Consider the following 20,193-nt stretch of genomic DNA (forward strand, 5'->3'; position numbering starts at 1 on the left):
CTGACATATTTATTCATTTATTGTACAATTATTATAGTACATTGTGTATCACATTTGTGTCAATAAGCTACTTTGTATATTTTACTTTTGATTGTAAAAGATACACAATATTTTGCATAAAATATGGACATTTCAATTACTAGACAATACACTTTAAGATGTAAGGGGCAAGTCCTATCAGCTCTATTTCTTTCTACAAATGAAGAGTTTTTAAAAATTTTGTAACAATTAATATCATAGATTTATCTTCTGTATTTATATGTAACATATAAATAGTTTAATTTATTGTATTGCTACATTTTGATGTTAAGATGGTCATTTGATGCTTGCAAATAGAAAATATGGATATATTGTTGATAACTTATCTTGTGATGCAATATATTAACTCCATTCCTATGTATATTTTCAATTCATCTGTGAAATGTAACTATTATTCTTTACATTACTGATTTGAAAAAAAATAGACTTCAATGCAGATGTTCAAATTAATATTGGTATGACATATCAATTTTATAAAATAACAATTTTTAGGTAGAAGAAATTTTATAAAATAACAATTTTTAAGTAGAAGAATATGGTATTTATTCTATATTTTATAAATTTTACTTAACTGAGATAGATACAAAATTGATACCCACACACTGCGTACGTGAAAAATATATAAATATTCACAAGTAAACTACAGGCAAGGAAAACTGTTTATACTTAATTAAATCAAGATATAGGACAGAAGCGTGATATTGTAGTCATCTTTAAGCTACACTATTTTCCTGATCTACTTAATGTTTTTCATAAAATATTCAGGAAAAATGGAGTACTTAGCATGATTTCCATTTCAACTTCATTAAAACTATAGTTGGCTTTTATTTTGTTCAACACACATTAATTAATTTGGAATTTTTGCAAAGTTTGACTTCTTATACCTTTCTACTTTTTAAGATATATTTAACAAAGACAGCACTAGAAAGCAATGTTACAAAGGGAGATAATTGATTAATTGTGTACAGTGAAGACATTTTTTTAAATTTTAACTGCCAAAATATTACATTGTTGTTTGCTTTTATTGCAACCGTTTTATATCAATATTTGAATAGACAACTAAATAAAACTTAGAAAAACCATTATATGCCACCACCATTATGATGATGGGGTTTTTAACATTTTCAACTTCTTTGACAAGTCCCTCATGGGTGTTACACTCATCCTTATATATATTTGATTTTAGAAATGGAACAGTACTTAACATCATTATCATATAAATATCATGTGAAAGAGTAATCAAGGGAACCAGGGTTATAGCGGTTATCAAAATAATGTAATCCAGGGACGAAGACCAGACATGGAAAACAGACATACACAACAAAGAACATAAAGTAACTAAAATCATACATACAAAGTAACAAAAGTAAATGAGCAACTCGGACTCCACTAAAAACTGGGAGCATGGACCAGGTGCACCGATAGTATAAGCGTCCTCTGCTTTTCTAGAAACACCCGCCGAGTTGCTCATAAAAAGTCAAGTCCGGGCTAGACGAATGAGGAAAGGAAAACCATGACCCGTTGAATAAATCAGTTTTCATGGTGCTGATGGATACACCATAATGATCCACAAGTTCATGATGACGACCATAAAACTTCTGTAGTGATGACTTCAATCTTGTAGCAACATAACCCTGTTCAAGAAGCCTATTTGTTAGAGTTCTTGCGCGATACAAAACAATCTGCGTAGTTTCGGCAAGCTCTGGCATAACGTATGAGTTGTGATATGAACACTCCATACACAGCAGCCGAAGGGATGTTGCCACAGATGAAAGGAAATTTGACAATTATGAATGAAAAGTCATCACGTTTGTCGTAAAGTTTGGTCAATAATTTTCCTTTATCATCGATTTCTATGTGTAAGTCAAAATATGAGGCTGACTTCACAGTATCTGTAGTATCATTTATCTCAAGTTCTTTTGGGTAGATGCGATGTATCAAATCCCCGAAATTAGGATTGTTTAAAGATAATACGTCATCTATATAGCGGAAACTGAGATTGAAGGATCTAGCCATAAAACGATAGTCTTTCTTTCTGATCAGATCAGCTATAAAGAAAGCCTCATAAGAGTGAACAAATAGGTCATCAAGTAAAGGAGCACAATTTGTTCCCATTGGAATGCCGACCGTTTGTTGAAAAACACGTCCACCACACTGGACAAATATGTTGTCGATTGAAAATTCTAGCATTTTGTAAAAATTTTCCTCTGTATATCTGGAAGATGATTTCGAATTATTTCTTACAAAGTATGGGGAATCTTTACCAAGAACTATATATTTGTATCTAGGTGTACCATCTTTTTTGGAAAAAACAACGATGTATAATGTTTTTAAGTCGGGATTTTAACTGGGTATGGGGAATAGAAGTATACAGTGTTGAAAAATCATAGGTTTTAATGCTATTATATTCAGATAATAGTCTTGATAGTAAGTCCAAGGGTCCTCGCTCGATTTGATGAAATGGATTCCTTTGGATAAAATGAATAATGCTACTAAATATATATTAGATAGTTAAATCATAGGTAATTAAATACATATTTGAATTCCATAAGTGTATGGCTTAGACATGAACCTTTCGGAATAGATAATGAGAAAGGTTTTATCAATAATTTCACAACCTTAAAACTTGCACTAATTACTTCTACTATATCACGTGACTGACTATCATACAGTTTAAACAGCTCTAAATGGATGGACGGTGAAGCAAATTTTATTATGTTTAGACAAAATTAATAGCGGAGGTTTTGCTATTTGCTTTGCGGTTTATTGACTGAGGAAAAAATGTAGTTATAATTGAAGCATCATTATAATTAACAGTTCTCCAAGATAATCAATTGGTATTTCCTGTATATTTACAGATTCGTGAATAAGGTGTATTAAAGACCATATTTTTCTTAAAGTTACAGTGACGATTTTTGAAGCTTAAACAGAATGAAAGAGTTTCATGAGTTGTGTTGGATATCCTTCCTGATAATTATTTCTAGTAAGTGTTTTTTTCTCGGTTTGATTTGAATTTGAAAATTAGTGGATATTTTAGTAGTCAATTTAAACAGCTTTTTACAAGCAAGCAAATTTAGTTAGCAATAAGAGTCAGCCGATAATAATTAACAGAAGAGTTGTTTAGAATTTATCTATGTTTATGTATGAAGTTTATAAAAGCTTCTCTTAAAAAGATATTCTCCTAATTGAAAGTTTTGTACTTAAGTGTCAATGTCGGTAAGAATCATGTATTTGGTGAAAATGGTATGAAAAACAACTTAATTGCACCATCAGAATCCAGGAAAACAGGCAAGATATACCATATCATTTTGGTAAATTGGGTTATTATTTTATTAACATGCACTGAAAATTAACATTTCAGGTAAGATAACACAGTCGAAAATCTTATTTTTCTAGCGTTCTAATGATAAATTTCTGTGCAAATCCAGTGCGAAGATCAAGTAATTGTCTTTTCAAAAGGAGAAAACATCCTTGAGTGAAATCATTGTTTTAGATATATGGGGTTTTATACATGTTTATGATTTTTCCAATTTTGCCTGATTCTCACAAAAACTTTCACTTCAATCCATTCATGAATGGGGCATTTGAATTATTTTGTGATATATTTGTCAAGAGTTTATAGCAAAACATTTTAAGTACATCCCTCACAGTATTGAAAAAAAGATAAATAGAATGCAAGCTTGCTCAAATCCATTAAAAGAATCATAATTCTGAGGTCAAAACCGTAACAAAGGGCTATGTGAAAACCACCACGGCCTAATGTTGTTATATAATATACAAAAAGTCTTCTTTAACATAATAATCTTCCATAATTTTCATTTCTAAGAATTATAACCAAATACCCACGAAATTAACATGTAAGTTTAATACACTGATATGATATGTGTTTTGAATATACGAATAATGAAACACGGATCTTTAGGAAAAACATGGAAATTTGCACCAGTCCATTTCATGAAATGAAAATTGAAATGAAAATCAAGAGATTTTCAATCAACTTCGGGACAGTTTACGCTTCATCAACCGCATAAGGTTAAACTGCCCAACAACACGGTATGTTAGCATGACTATGTAAAAAATAAAAATCATTTAACGCTTACCCTATTGGTGCACCTGGTCAATGCTGCCGGTTTTTAGTGGAGTCCGAGTTGCTCATTTGCTTTTGTTACTTTGTATGTATGATTTTATTTACTTTATGTTCTTCGTTGTATATGTTTGTTTTCCATGTCTGGCCTTTGTCCCTGGATTACATTCTTTCGATTACCGCTATAACCTTCGTTCCCTTGATTACTCTATTAAATATTTTTTATCAGTTCTAGACCTAATTGCGATTAAGGTAAATATGATCTATAATCAAAATGTTGTTTTAGTTTCTGATAATTAAGAAAACGGACTGCTTACCATTCGCCGTTTATGACGTCATAATACACAAGCAGTTAATACAAAATAATTAATGTTGCCCAAAGAGAACTTATTTAAACACTTATTGCAAATCAATTTTAATTATCTTGATGTGAATGACATCTGTCAACTTGTCCTGTACAAACCATTCAAGAATCTCCTCGCTCTTTTTCCTGTGGAAAAAACTATCATTATAGAATATGGCTATATGTTAGTTAATTACATGGTCACAAAGTACATATAAAGCAATATCCGATACTTTATTTTTCCATGGAAGTCACATGACTTTCAATATTGTAAAAGAACGCACAGAGCATTGTTAACATTTGACAACCAATAATTTCGTCACATTCATTAAAATCAAAGTTGACACCTATCTGTATTTAGAGATTAGTGTGCATGTCCTTCATAAATAGGATTTGATGGCTGCCTTTTCAGATGTTTTGATTTTTGATTTTTATATTATTTTAATAATACTAATAATATTTTTAATTTGACTTATTTTTTTAATTAAAATCAAATCTTTATTTCGAACTAGCGATATAATAAACAAACACACTCTACCTCCTCTGTAGCATAACACATAATGTTGTTTTATTGAATATGTATTGTTCAGGTAATGAAAGAGTAATCAAGGGAACCAAGGTTATAGCGGTAATCAAACGAATGTAATCCAGGGACAAAGACCAGACATGGAAGAGTAATCAAGGGAACCAGGGTTATAGCGGTTATCAAAAGAATGTAATCCAGGGACAAAGACCAGACATGGAAAACAGACATACACAACAAAGAACATAAAGTAACTAAAATCATACATACAAAGTAACAAAAGTAAATAAGCAACTCGGACTCCACTAAAAACTGGGAGCATGGACCAGGTGCACCGGTAGGATAAGCGTCCTCTGCTTTTCTAGAAACATCCGCCGAATTAATAATTAAAAATCATATTAAACGCCTGTGGTCCTCATAAACCATAGTATTTTACTGTAATCTTGGGAGTGGATGGTTAAACCGTTAATTATCATACATTCACATTATTTATTATTGATACTAATACAAGATTCAACTCATCCGGAACAAAGGCCGTCTACCATTGAAAAGAAATAAACAATTGACATATAATTATTATTCAAGACTAATTCTGAAATTTTTATCACCAGATTTTAAATGATTTTTTATAAATAATATGAATTGAAATATATATATATATATATATATATATATATATATATATATATATATATATATATATATATATATATATATATATATATATATATATATTTCAATTCATATTATTTATAAAAATATATATATATGAACTTGGCCAGTTTGTATATATATCTCATTATGTCATGATGTTCCACGTATCTAATACAAAAGTCAACTCCAAGTCAGGCAAGGTGTGGAAGACAAAGACGGAAAAAGTAGAATACGTACTGTATCATCATTTCTTTTTTTTATTTTAGTTCGTACAGTATCATCCTATACTACATCTGATGCCAACAACATACACGACACAATATTTACAGGATATAAAACAAATGTTTTACCTGCGTTTCCTGTTACCATAGCAACAGAGTACAACATCCTCACCATAAACTCGCTGGTAAATAATAATGTTTGTTTCCAATAACTCTCTTATAAGAAGTTGTAAAAGATGCCAGTTTTTTGTCAGTAAGGTTTATTATTTATGCCACAAAAGTGATACATTTGGACCAAAAGCAGTCACACAGTTTTACCATGTTTGAATAACAATTAATCAATCAATTGGTTACTAGATATGCCACATTAAGTCAAGAGTAATTTATTTGGAGTTATGTTCCATCTAACATTCGATTATACTGAACACTTTCTGCACCTGTACAAATATGAAAATAATCAATCTATTTACGTTAAGCTTAAAAGAGTAATCAAGGGAACCAAGGTTATAGCGGTAATCAAAAGAATGTAATCCAGGAACAAAGACCAGACATGGAAAACAGACATACACAACAATGAACATAAAGTAAAACTAAATTCATACATACAAAGTAACAAGAGTAAATGAGTGACTCGGACTCCACTAAAAACTTGGAGCATGGACCAGGTGCACCAGTAGGGTGTGCGTCCTCTGCTTTTCTAGAAACACCCACCGAATTACTCATAAAAAGTCATGTCCGGGGTAGAAGAAAGAGGAAAGGAAAACTATGACAAGTTGAACAAATCAGTTTTCAGGACGCAGATGGATATTCCATAGCGATCCACGAATTCATGATGACGACCATAAAACTTTTGCAGTGATGACCTTAATCTTGTAGCCACTTACAGAATCATTTAAATATTTCCACTAGAATCTTGGTTTTCTTTATTACACTCCCAAATCGTACTATTTGATCTCACCAAACATGATTTCGCCGAACTCTGAATTATATATGTGACAGTGTAAACTGCTCGAATGAACTATTTTATAATGATTGTTAAATTATCTGTTGATATTTATTGATAACGTTATATGAGATCCTACGGCAATCAAATGCAAGGGAATACTGTTAGAAACAATCAACTTTAAGTTACACATTTTCCCTCTTATTCGTGACTGGTACTATTTGTTTCTAAAATTAAGAATATTTATAGAATGTGTCCTGCTTTGCATTTATGCATCGTGTTTCATTTATCTCTTTGTTTTGCGTGGTCAATAAAGTGTTACTTGACAACACAAAATGCATCACCTTTTCATTATGACAAAACAATACTTTTTTTCAATTTTAACTTTTGCATCAACGTTGACACTTATTGGTGTTATTATAGTAAGCAAATCGCTGGGTACATATATATACAAAACATGTTTACTGCCGGAAAATATCAATTAATTTGACGAGCTTTAGAGACAGTCAAATGGTGACACCGAGGGTTCCCCGAGCTAATATGACAGTTTCGAAGCGAATATAAATAAATTTTTATTGATATTTTCGACAATGTTCATGTATTGTTTTTCTCCTGCAATCTCATTTTCTACATAAAACATGCGAAATTTGTTCAAAATAGTTTAATTGTAAGCAATCTTTTGAGCGCAGTGGTCGGTGAGAGCACCTTTGAACTTGTTACTTATTTCCTGTTTTTTGACGTGGTCTATAATTGAGGCAACCAGGAGACGATATGCAGTGGATAAATAAAGCTTTGCGTAAACTTATTTAAATAGTAGATAGCCTAAATGTAGGATTAAATTTGAAACCTTAGGATGATTTATGCAAATACCTTACTTGTTACAACGGAAATACTTGAATAAATATTTTATTAGACTATACTATATCACTATATAAGAGTGTAACTCCGACAATTTGAGATGGTGTTGTACTTTCTTGATGGAATGACAATAATATATGTCATCGAAAATGACAGACACAACCTACGTGTATCTAAATTAACACACTTGTCATCAAATATGACCGAAGCAACTCATGTGTAGATATAGTTGACATCAAACAGGACAGGCAGAAACCAAGTGTATCTGAATAAAACAGTTGTTATCAAATATGACTGCAAATAAGACACATATGTACCTTAATAAATTAAGTTGCCATCAAATATCGCACACACCACCAACGTTTATCTAAACATACACCTATCTTTCCCACTGATATAAATATTACTTATTCAAATGCACTTAAATTCTGCTTTTACCTTGTTAAGCCGACCTGGCCATAGGCTAGCTGACCTATTGCCATCTCTTGGTGTCCGTTGTCGTCGTCGTTACAGTTACAACTGTATAAGCATCTTCTACTCCGAAACTGTTGAATGGATTTGGATGAAACTTATCATGGTTGTTCCTTATGGTATGCTGAACAAAGTTTATGCTTCGATATGTGATCTGCTGCTATTCAAAATAAAACATAGGGGTCATACTGTAGTTTTTCGCAATTATCTCCAAAACCTTTATGTTTAACGAAATTCTGACATAGGATAAAAATATTCAGCATGAATATCTATGAGATCTATTTGTGGTCAAATCTGTCGATCCATGTTAGCGTATTTGCCCCTTTTAGACATTTTTGAAAGTTCTTATGGATGCCGTGGAGGACTATGCAAGAAAATGGATAAAACGAGAACAAGAAGACATTGAATCTCTGTCCGAGTGGTTAAAGGCCGTGCGAAAATAATAGCAGTGAAAAGACCTATACTGCTACCACACTCTCCAAAGAAGAGATTGTGGAACACCATAAATCTGTGCTATCCTCTTGTGGTCTCTCTACCAAGGACGATGACTGTAATTTACCGTCTATGTACTGGATTACTAAACTTCACAAGAATCCAAACAAACAACGTTTCATAGCTGGATCTCCAAAAAGTATCATCAAATCTCTTTCAAACCTTTTAACTTCTATACTCACAACCGTGAAAGAGGGTCTGCAGTCCTTCCACAACACTTGTTACTGCCGTAGTGGTATTAATTCAATGTGGATCCTGAAAAATTCGAAAGATCTTTTGGAGACAATCAGTTCAAGAATATTATCTGAATATAATAGCATTAAAACTATGATTTTTTCAACACTGTATACTTCTATTTCCCATACTCAGTTAAAATCCCGACTTAAAAACATTATTCATCGTTGTTTTTCCAAAAAAGATGGTACACCTAAATACAAATATTCAGTACTTGGTAGAGATTCCTCATACTTTGTAAGAAATAATTCCGAATACACAGAGGAAGATGTTTACAAAATCCTGGAATTTTTAATCGACAACATATTTGTCCAGTGTGGTTGACGTGTTTTTCAACAAACGGTCGGCATTCCAATGGGAACACATTGTGCTCCTTTACTTGCTGACCTATTCCTTTACTGTTATTAGGCTGAGTTTATAGCTGATCTGATCAGAAAGAAAGACTATCGTTTGGCTAGACCGTTCAATGTCAGTTTCCGCTATATAGATGACGTATTATCTTTAAACAATCCTAATTTCGGGGATTTGATACATCGCATCTACCCAAAAGAACTTGAGATAAAGGATACTACAGATACTGTGAAGTCAGCCTCATATTTTGACTTACACATAGAAATCGATGATAAAGGAAAATTATTGACCAAACTTTACGACAAACGTGATGACTTTTCATTCAGAATTGTCAACTTTCCTTTCATCTCTGGCAACATCCCTTCGGCTCCTGCATATGGAGTGTTGATATCACAACTCATACGTTATGCCAGAGCTTGCCGAAACTACCGCAGACTTTTTATATCGCGCTAGAACTCTAAAAAAAGGCTTCTGGAACAGGGTTATGTTGCTACAAGATTGAAGTCATCACTACAGAAGGTTTATGGTCGTCATCATGAACTCGTGAATCAATATGGTGTATCCATCAGGACCATGAAAACTGATTTATTCAACGGGTCATAGTTTTCCTTTCCTCGTTTGTCTTCCCCGAACTAAACTTTTTATGAGCAACTCGGCGGGTGTTTCTAGAAAAGCAGAGGACGCTTACCCTACCGGTGCACCTGGACCATGCTCCCAGTTTTTAGTGGAGTCCGAGTTGCTCATTTACTTTTGTTACTTTGTATGTATGATTTTAGTTACTTTATGTTCTTTGTTGTTTATGTCTGTTTTCGATGTCTGGTCTTTGTCCCTGGATTACATGCTTTTGAATGAAACTTGGTATGAGTGTTCTTTATGGTATAGTATTCTGAACAAAAACATCGTTAAACATTTTTAAATTTGGAAAAACATGGCCGCTGTTTCTAAAAATAGAACATAAAGCAAAAATGCGGTTTTTTGCAAATAACTCAAACTTAAAAACCGTTGCATTGTTCACCATCAGAAGTCCTATGCCGAAATTTTTAAACGATATATATTCCGATGTAGGAGTTATTGTCCCTGAAATAATTTTGTGTCGCTTTCCCACGTGTACAACTTTTTCTCTGAGACGATGAGACAAACTTTAATGAGGTTAGGAGAGTTGGCAGAATTGTGTTTATGCTATCTTGCATAAATTGATCATTTTAAATTTTTCTTCGGTCGGAAAACATGCCGTCGTTACTAGAAATAGAACAAAGGGGTCAAATTATTTTTTCTGTATTTTCCTCAACTGTAGAAAAATAATGAAATGAAAGCTACTTATAAGATAAATATGATATTCTGAGTTGACTGCAGTATTGAAATTTTGTTTCTACAGTTGTTCGTTTTCCTATTGATTGTTGAAGACGAAAGTTTGTTCTGGGTGGCAATTGTCAAAATGGCTGTTATTGTCCCGCTAATTTTATATTTGCTTTGATTTCAGCAATAATTGGTTTACATAATAAACATGGTCTCCAGAGTTGAATGTTGCTGATGTAACATTTTGTATGGCCATGATTAAGCTTCATTTTATGCTCCTTTTCAACACATGTACACTGCGCTAACGCCACCACAGGTGGAAAAAAGGTAATTTTTTAATGCATTTCCAACATTTCAAAGAGCTTTAGGTACTCAGTTGAACTTACGGCATTCATTAATGTAAGCTCTTTTTCAGCATTATTGATCAAAGATATGTAGTTGGTCGTTGAATATCATTGTATTCTATGTCATGTTCACTGTGTTCTTTCCTCTTACTTCTATCCCGGGAGTTATGTTTTATGGCAAACTCATTGGATGTTTCTTAAAAGCAGAGAATGCTTACCATACCGCTGTACCAAATCAATCCTCTTAAATTTCGTTTAAAATTGTGGCACCAGCTCTCCGGTGGTGTAATTTCTACTTTGCCGGATTGATGTTGGACTTGACTTGATAATGGATTGGATAAGTGTTTATTATATTTTGTTTAGTCTGGGTTGCACATTTACTTTAGTTCTTTGAAGGTGTTATTTTGGTTGTTTCATGTTCTTGGTTGTGATTGTGTCTATTGTTCCCGTCTGTTTGTTGTTCTTCAATTGTGTCTTTTGAGTACCGATCAAATCCTGCTTCCCTTTAATCCTGGTTACCTTGAATTATCTAAAACATTAAAGAATTGTGTATGAGCCGCAATCAGTTTACATACTCAATATGTAATCCGGCGTCCTATTGTTCTGCAAGTTTTAAAACAATGTTCATACGCATGTACTTTAGCATATACTGTGTTTTTTTTATATGATACAATAACGACAAATAAATAAATCATACAACGATGTAAATCTCATCAATTAAATGTTTTTACAAACTTTTACTATCCACGAATACTAAATAACATTACATTTAAATCGAATGTGGTATATCATGCATCATCAAATTTATTATTTGCAGTGAATATTTTATTTCATATTTGAATGCACCACATGCATTTAAAGAAAAAAAATTAATTTCCGATAAAATCTATAACAGAACGATGCAAGTATTTGAGTTATTGCACACTGCTGATTTTCACTTGAATGTTGAAAAGAAAAAGCTTTGTATCAATCTTATTTTTTAGACAGATTCAAATATTTTTTATAGCTTTCTAAAAGAGAATTTTTATAAACTGAAGATTGATGATTTTACGACCGTACATATTTATATTTTTTTCCATATGCGAGATAAATCTTCAGATAATCACATAAATTTCAGATTTGTTATAGATCCCTCTTTGTTACCTTTTGGTAACACGGCAATATAATTACCTGATGTAAAACTCTCTGCCTTTTAAATGATTTATGTAATCAATAAACTTAATGAAATTTCTGAGAGTTTTCCCGCCATTTCACATTTCCTATTTTTCTACAAATTTTATTGGCAAAACCAATTCGTCCTCAGCTTTTTAAAAAATATATTTCTCCACTCTCTATGGTAAAATTGAGATTTGGGTTATGTATAACATACATTATTCCCAAAATATTCATTCTAATAAAAAGAACTGACCTATAGGTAAAACTGAGTGCCCAGAAACGTCGGAAAAGTGACAAGGTTTACCCAGCTAATGTTTACCTCTTGATAGTTTTTTATTTTCTAAAATTGTTATGAAATACCTTTTTCAGGACATAAAATCACAGACACTTTCAACATCAGGATGGTTTACATTGGTATGATTATAACTAATAATTAGGATTAAGGAATGATTCTGGTTTTTTTTTCAAATTATATGAAGTAACCAGGTTTGCGGTAATTTATACATATATATCGCGGTATATAAAGTGTAAACTGGCCCGACCAGCTTACTGAGTAAAATCTGTTTAAGAATTGGACACATTCGGGTGATAATTCAAAAATTAATATTGAGTATTCTAAACCTAGTGCAAATACCGGTAATAGAACAAATATACAAGGCAGGTACAAACTCATTTAATCTAATCTTCATTTGTACGATTGTTTCCCATATTGACGTATTTTGTAACTGATCTGTATAGCCAAGTATTGTGTACAAGTTGGGTAATATATAGGCCAGTTTTTATTTAAAATGACATATTTTGTGCTGAATTGTACTTTTATCTGTTTTATGCTTTAAAAAACGTGCTTTCGTGTAAACATTATAAAATATACGAACTTATATTGTGTTGGCTCCAGTGCTCAAAGGTCATTTTATCTATAAGTATCAAGCAAAACAATTTGGCGAGTTTAGTTTTTTGTCACTATATATGAGTAACGAATTCAGAACATTTTTTACTTTAATTGGTCAGTTGCAATGAATTAATGATTAACTAATACACTAATGTCATTATGATTAAAGGAGTGGACGGATTCAAGGCTCACATGGACTCCAGCATCTCATGGCAGAATAGAGTATATTTACGCTTCACAGTCAACATTGTGGCATCCCCACATCATCATACAGAATTCGTAATAATATTACCTTATTAATATCTCATTAAGTTAATTTTAATCGAGATGTTAAAAACAAATGATAGCAAAAGTTGTACTTCCTCTATGATTTGGTCTTTTTACATACTTTTTGAACGGCTGTAGATTTGCGATATCACATCATGGACGATGTGATACTAACTTGTGACATGAACAAGTTTCCGTTGTGATTAGATGTTGTGCATCGTTTTCTACAAAACAGATTGGTTTGTAATGTTTCTTATGTTGTTCTCCCGACACAATGGGTACCTTCATAAATAGACGATCGTTAAAATTTCCTCCGCTATGACAGATGCCGAATGTCAAGCGGCAAAAATATTTAAAAGAAGTCATAAAATAATATCGCAAATATCAACTTAATTTATTTAATTCAAACATTATAAAAAACGATCTTCGACGAGCTTGTTATGAGGCTGAAATTAAATTACTTGAGTTAATATTATGCGATATTCAACTCTCATTCATTATGGAAGTTTAGATTTAAATTAATTTGGTTGTAGCCTTATTTGCAAGAGTTGAGGTGTATTATTACTTGTTCCATTTAAAATTATTTCATCCAAGTACTTTTGCGTCTTTCTTTTTGATTTTCTGCTTTTGGTTTAATATTGTTTTAAATAAATGAGCATTTAATTGCACAATCACTATGTATTGATCAATGACGAGTGTTTAGTAGACGTGAACTGATGTATTTTGCATGATAAAGTAAAGTAGATTTAGAATAATAGCCGTTCAATAATACACTTTTTCAGACTTGTGGATTTAACTGGTCTTGGGGATGATGATAGTCAGCTAAGAATTCGTTATGACGGACAGATACGTTGGGAACCACCCGCTATTTTAGCGACATCGTGTGACATGGATGTCACATTCTTTCCATACGACACTCAGAAATGTGACATTGAACTCGCCAGCTGGGGCTTCCACAATGATGCAGTTAATCTGACATTTCTGAAGACCGATATAAACTTACAAGATTACAGAACGAATGGAGAGTGGGAACTAGTCTCAACTTCTCAGCACACTTCGGAAATAGTAGAGGATGGATTTGCATATTCGGAATTGGTGTTTCGTTTAACACTAGAACGGCTTCCGGGTCATTACATCATGACTGTTATATTTCCTGTGATACTTACTGCTATACTAACGACAGTAACATTTTTATTACCAATTGAGTCAGGTGAAAAAGTCAGCTACATCTTAACAGTTCTACTTGCTCTTGCCGTTTTGCTAACAATATTTGCTGATAATATGCCAACCACTTCCAAGCACACGTCAGTTCTAGGTATGCCTTACTTTATAGACAAGGAAAGTATAGATCATATTGTCAATAGTATATTATTAGCATGTATATTGAATTAATCTAATACAATGTTTTAATGTTGAAAATACATATATGGTAATAGCTTGAAAAAATGTTGACATTAAGACGCAAACAATAATGCTTATATATGTAGTAGAACAGGACAATAATGGAACTAGGGTAATCAAAAAGGTGATAATCAGGGAAAAGAAATAAACCAAAAACATAAAAAGTAAAATAACCAGAAGAACACGCACACAGAACAAGAAAAACGTACTCCACTATAAACCTGGAGTAATAACCAGGATACAAACAGAAATAACAATTGATCAAATAGTAATCAAGGGAACCAAGGTTATAGCGGTAATCAAAGCAATGTAATTCAGGGACAAATACCAGACATGGAAAACAGACATACACAGCAAAGAACATAAAGTAACTAAAATCATACATACAAAAGTAACAAAATCAAATGAGCAACTCGGACAGGTATTACTATACTAGGAGAAAAATCTTGAAATTGCCAAAGATACAAAAAAAGTGAATGAGCAATCAAGACTCCACTAAAAACTGGTGCACCGATGGGGTTAGCGTCCTCTGCTTTTTTTGAAACACCAGCCGAGTTCCTCATAAAATTTGAAGTCTGGGTAGACGAAAGAGGAATTGAGATCCATGACGCAATAACCAAATCGGTTCTGATTGTGCAGATGGATACACCGTAACAATCCTCGATGACGACCATAAATCTTTTGTTATAATGAATTCAATCAATTTATACTTCTATGAAAAGTCGATTTTGAGTGGAGAGTATTTTGATTATATTTGTACGATGTGTATGGAGTGTTCTAATTTTAATTTGAAATCCTTAATTTCAGTTGTATTTTTGACCGTCACCCTTGGACTTGCATCACTGGCAATTATTTTGACAGTACTAATCATTCGGTTATATCACAAACATGAACACTACATAGCACCGAAATGGATACACAAAATTATCGAATGTCTGAAAAGCAAAGGATGTCGTGGAAACAGCATTAAAGATCATATCATATATACAGATGAAAAAGCTGAGTCATCCAAGGATAAAAATTCTAATTTAAAGGCAAATTCGTTCTTGTCAATAGCCGATTCCACCCAGCCTTCTAATAAACAACTCGCCGAGTTTCTTGACAAGGTCTTGTTTCTGATATTTACGGTTATATACATCGTGGTTGTACTCTGTTTTACAGTGACGCTTTGTGTTAGCGAATGACAAAGTTAAGATATTTAAGAAATTGACATGTAATATATGGCTACACCGAGCCATGCGTAGGACACACTCTAGTACAAGTAAAGTGAGCATGTAATCTGAGAGGCTGACTCTATCACGCGGTATTTATTGTGGCATGACACAAAGCCGTAATTGGCTAAACAAGTATATTATAAGAAATTTGAACGTATGAAACTTATCCTATTTACATTTGCGCTAAAGATTATTGGGCGTCTGTCCGTATGTCGTTTTAAATAATATGATAATAGTATTTAGAGAATAAAGAAAAATGCAGTGAAATATGATTGTAAGCGTCCTTTTATCAAAGACTTATATCTACATTAATACGAAACTATACAAAGCGACAAAATAAATTTTGTCAAAATATATTTCAAAAGTTTTAACAGCCAATAACAACCATCTTGCACTGCATTGTTGTATAGAATGATATTTCCTTCGGCGAGATATGCAAGACACATTGCATCACAGACACAATTTTGCAATTAATATGGGATTAGTAGTGTCTAATATCATTTACTTATTTGTTTCGTTGTTTTCCATTTGCAACATCATTACATTGCCAATAAAAAGGGGAAAAAATGCAATTTCACTGCAAAATTCAGTGTAATTTCTCCACAAAATGATGATCGAATGTTTTCGTCGGAGATGACAATAACAATCCAAACTGAAAAATGAAAATCAGATTTCTAAATTAAATTTTCGTGCAGTTTCTTTACTTGACTTGATTATGAAACGGGTTAGTGTTGTAAATATTTTCCAATTAAAATACAAAAAATTTATACATATGAATTACAATTATCTTTTACAATGTGACATGTAGACAGAAAAATAAAGGTTGTTTATTAGTTTATTTTTATTTGTCTTCTCCAATTAATGGCTTTCGAGAAATTGGGACATCTCAAAGGTAAATTTCTGAATCTAAAGTAAATTTTGATCAAACATTGTGGAACGAGGCCTATATATGTTTATATGTGAATATGTGCAATAGTTACGGATACAAATTTCTGACCTTTGAACAACAAGTGCCATTTCAAATGTTGAGGAATGATTTGAAGACACTGTATCCAATCAAAATGATATAAAGTAAATATAACGGGAACACAAAACAGCGAATACTTTTTTATATCATATTGAAATATAAAACCAATCGAAAATGTGTTAAACCGTTAAAGACATGAGAATATGAATAACTCAAATATTTGTAATGAAAGCACATGGAACGGGACAGACATATCTATTAATATATTTGTAATGAAAGCACATAGAACGGGACAGATATATCTATTAAAATATTTGTTATGAAAGCACATGGAACGGGACAGACATATCTATTGATATATTTGTAATGAAAGCACATAGAACGGGACAGATATATCTATTAAAATATTTGTAATGAAAGCACATGGAACGGGACAAACATATCTATTAATATATTTGTAATGAAAGCAGATGTAACGGGACAGACATATCTATTGATATATTTGTAATGAAAGCACATAGAACGGGACAGATATATCTATTAAAATATTTGTAATGAAAGCACATGGAACGGGACAAACATATCTATTAATATATTTGTAATGAAAGCAGATGTAACGGGACAGACATATCTATTGATATATTTGTAATGAAAGCACATAGAACGGAACAGACATATCTATTAATATATTTGTAATGAAAGCACATGGAACGGGACAAACATATCTATTAATATATTTATAATGAAAGCACATAGAACGGGACCGACTTATCTATTAATAATGAAAAACTGACAAACAGCTTTTACATACAAAGGTAACATTGATCCAGCAAAAGTTAAAAGAATTTGACATATGCACTCATATAATTAAGTACCCTAAGAACCAAACTTTATTCTATACCTTTCACTCTACTACACTCCCTTTACAAAACAAGTCTTGACACTCCTGTTTCTGACCCCACCTCATCATTATATAGACTTGCTGCCATCATTTTAGATATTGGTTTCCACAGACTCTTTAAACCAGTTTGTGTGAAAAGTCAAGATGAAGAAAAACGATCATTTCTTCCACTACAGTTTGTCAACAAATGTATAAATGCAATTAATTTGGCTAACATCCTCCATCACAAAAACGTTACCAACAAAATTCCCCCATATTTCAAAGATAAATCCATACAAATTATTTCATATTCCTATACTTCCCCCATTGCATCCAAAATTTTCAATTATAAAAGGCTACCACAGAACCTCGAGATTGAGGACTTCAAGGCTAAACCACCTGACTGTTCTTGTAAAACCTCTCCATTCAAATATGGTCCTTCTGGTCACGTCGTTACGGGAGATTTAATCATCATCGAAAACGAATCTCTGCGTAATATCCTTTCTAAAGGTCCCAAGTACCGTGAACCACGCTCCATAAATTGGAATTATAACTTTTTGAATTATAAATTTTTGAAAGTTCTTATGGATGCCGTCGAGGACTATGCAAGGAAATGGATAAAACGAGAACAAGAAGACATTGATTCTCTGTCAGAGTGGTTAAAGGCCGCTATTCCTCCTTTTATTGGACTTGGCTTCTATATAAAACGGCCGAGTTTCTGATAAAGTCCAATAAAAGGAGGAATAGGGAATTTGAAGGAAAAAACATTTTTTGTTAGTATTGGAAATAATACGGAAAACCTGACTGCAAACCATAGTAGTGCACCGTGTTTGGGAAAGATGCCACGTTCCTCGCACGTTAAAGAAACCTACTGTGGTATTCTCCCGGAGTAGGAACCATAGGGCTCCGCCACAGGAGGCCAAATTGCCTGACCCTACCTACCTCTCCCTATTTCCAGTGGCAATCAAAATTTGTCGACCCAATTATCCTTGTGTTCCGTCCCTTTTTCATTTCATCATCATTTCATGTTCATTTTATCATCCATTTCATGTTCACCGTCTGAATATATCTGAAATATTGCTGCTCGGACGTTAAACCCCAACAAACAAACAAACAAAAAACAAAAACCATATACCACGGAGGACACTTATCTTTCCAGTACATGCTCCCAGACATGAAAAACAGAAAACAACTACAAAGAGCATAAAGTAACTAAAATAATACATACAAAATAACAAAAGTAAATAGTAAATGTAGTATCCTTTATCTCAAGTTATTTTGGTAGTTGCGATGTATCAATCCCCGAAACTTGGAGTGTTTAACGATAATACGTCATCTGTATAGCGGAAGCTGATACTAAAAGGATCTAGCTAACCGATGTTCTGTTTTGTAGATCAGATCAGCTATAACATCAGCCGCATAAGAGTGAAGGAATGAATCAGCAAATAGAGGGGCACAATTTGTTTTCACTGGAATGCCGACCATTTGTTTAAAAAAACACGTCAATTACATTCAACAAATATGTTGTCGATCAAATGTTGGAAACATCTTCTGTATATTTGGAAGATTTTAATGATATTATATTATGATAATAATCATGAATTGAGGGCTTCCAAAATATCTTTCGAATTTTTCAGGATCCATATTGAATAAATACTACTACGTATGTAACAAGTAATGTGGTAGGAGTGGAGACCATCTTTGACAGCTGTGAGTATCTAATTTGTTGCTGGTACGACAACATACTTGTCGTGTATAGTAGACAATGTGTTCACTACATCGGGGTCTTTGAAAAATGATGTAGAATTGAAACTCATTTACCTACTTCAAAAAAACTTTCATACGTTTCAAAATAACAGACTTCAAGGCATATACCCACTCTGACAGAGAATCAATGTCTTCATGTTCCTGTGAGATCCATTTTTACGTAGTCCTCCACGGCATCCATGAACACTTTAAAAGTGTAATTCCAATTTATGCCGCGTGGTTCACGGTACTTTGTCCCTAGATTACATTCTTGTGGATTCCGCTAGAATTTTGGTTCCCTTGATTACTCTTCTATTTAGCTGAATAAGCATAAAATCTGATTAAAATAATAATCAAGGGAACCAAGGTTATAGCGGTAATCAAAGGAATGCAATCCAAGAACAAAGACCAGACATGGAAAACAGACATACACAACGAAGAACATAAAGCAACTAAAATCATACATCCAAAGTAACAAAAGCAAATGAGCAACTCGGATTCCACTAAACCCTGGGAGCATGGACCAGGTGCATTTTACTGTAATTGAAGTGATTTGTTAGTTCATTATTATTATTCAGAGAACAAATTCAAAATATCCATAACTCACTGCACATTTGTCATACTTTGCAGTAGTTGTCAATTCTTGTTCTATAGATAATAAACAAAAATATTTAAGCTATTGAAAAAATGACAGGATAGCACAGACAAATTCATCAATATGACAGATTTTAAATATCGTTTCCTCAAAACATCTAATTTTAGACCAACATCATTCATTTTTCTATATTTTTATGATTTATTTTACATTAAAAGAAGCTATG

At 32.7% G+C, this 20,193-nt stretch overlaps 1 protein-coding gene across 1 annotated transcript; it reads left to right on the plus strand.

Moving 5' to 3' along the window:
- Positions 1-4,102: 4,102 nt before the first annotated feature.
- Positions 4,103-16,555, plus strand: LOC148600742 (neuronal acetylcholine receptor subunit alpha-3-like). Its single transcript, XM_088556277.1, has 6 exons — positions 4,103-4,110; positions 5,824-6,049; positions 12,378-12,422; positions 13,067-13,176; positions 13,947-14,479; positions 15,373-16,555. The coding sequence occupies exons 1-6, from the start codon at positions 4,103-4,105 to the stop codon at positions 15,747-15,749; spliced, it is 1,299 nt and encodes a 432-aa protein (XP_088412403.1). The 3' UTR covers positions 15,750-16,555.
- Positions 16,556-20,193: the final 3,638 nt, after the last annotated feature.

Source organism: Perna viridis, chromosome 12 (genome assembly GCF_037379345.1).
Source record: "Perna viridis isolate PV_CMFRI_1.1 ecotype Kerala chromosome 12, ASM3737934v1, whole genome shotgun sequence".
Taxonomy (NCBI): Eukaryota; Metazoa; Mollusca; class Bivalvia; order Mytilida; family Mytilidae; genus Perna; species Perna viridis.

What these genes read in the sequence shown, in the direction of transcription:
- LOC148600742 (XM_088556277.1), top strand. An exon ending in CACATCATCATACAGAATTC is followed by an intron (nt 13,177 to 13,946) that starts GTAATAATATTA and finishes ACACTTTTTCAG; the next exon opens with ACTTGTGGATTTAACTGGTC. An exon ending in CAAGCACACGTCAGTTCTAG is followed by an intron (nt 14,480 to 15,372) that starts GTATGCCTTACT and finishes CCTTAATTTCAG; the next exon opens with TTGTATTTTTGACCGTCACC.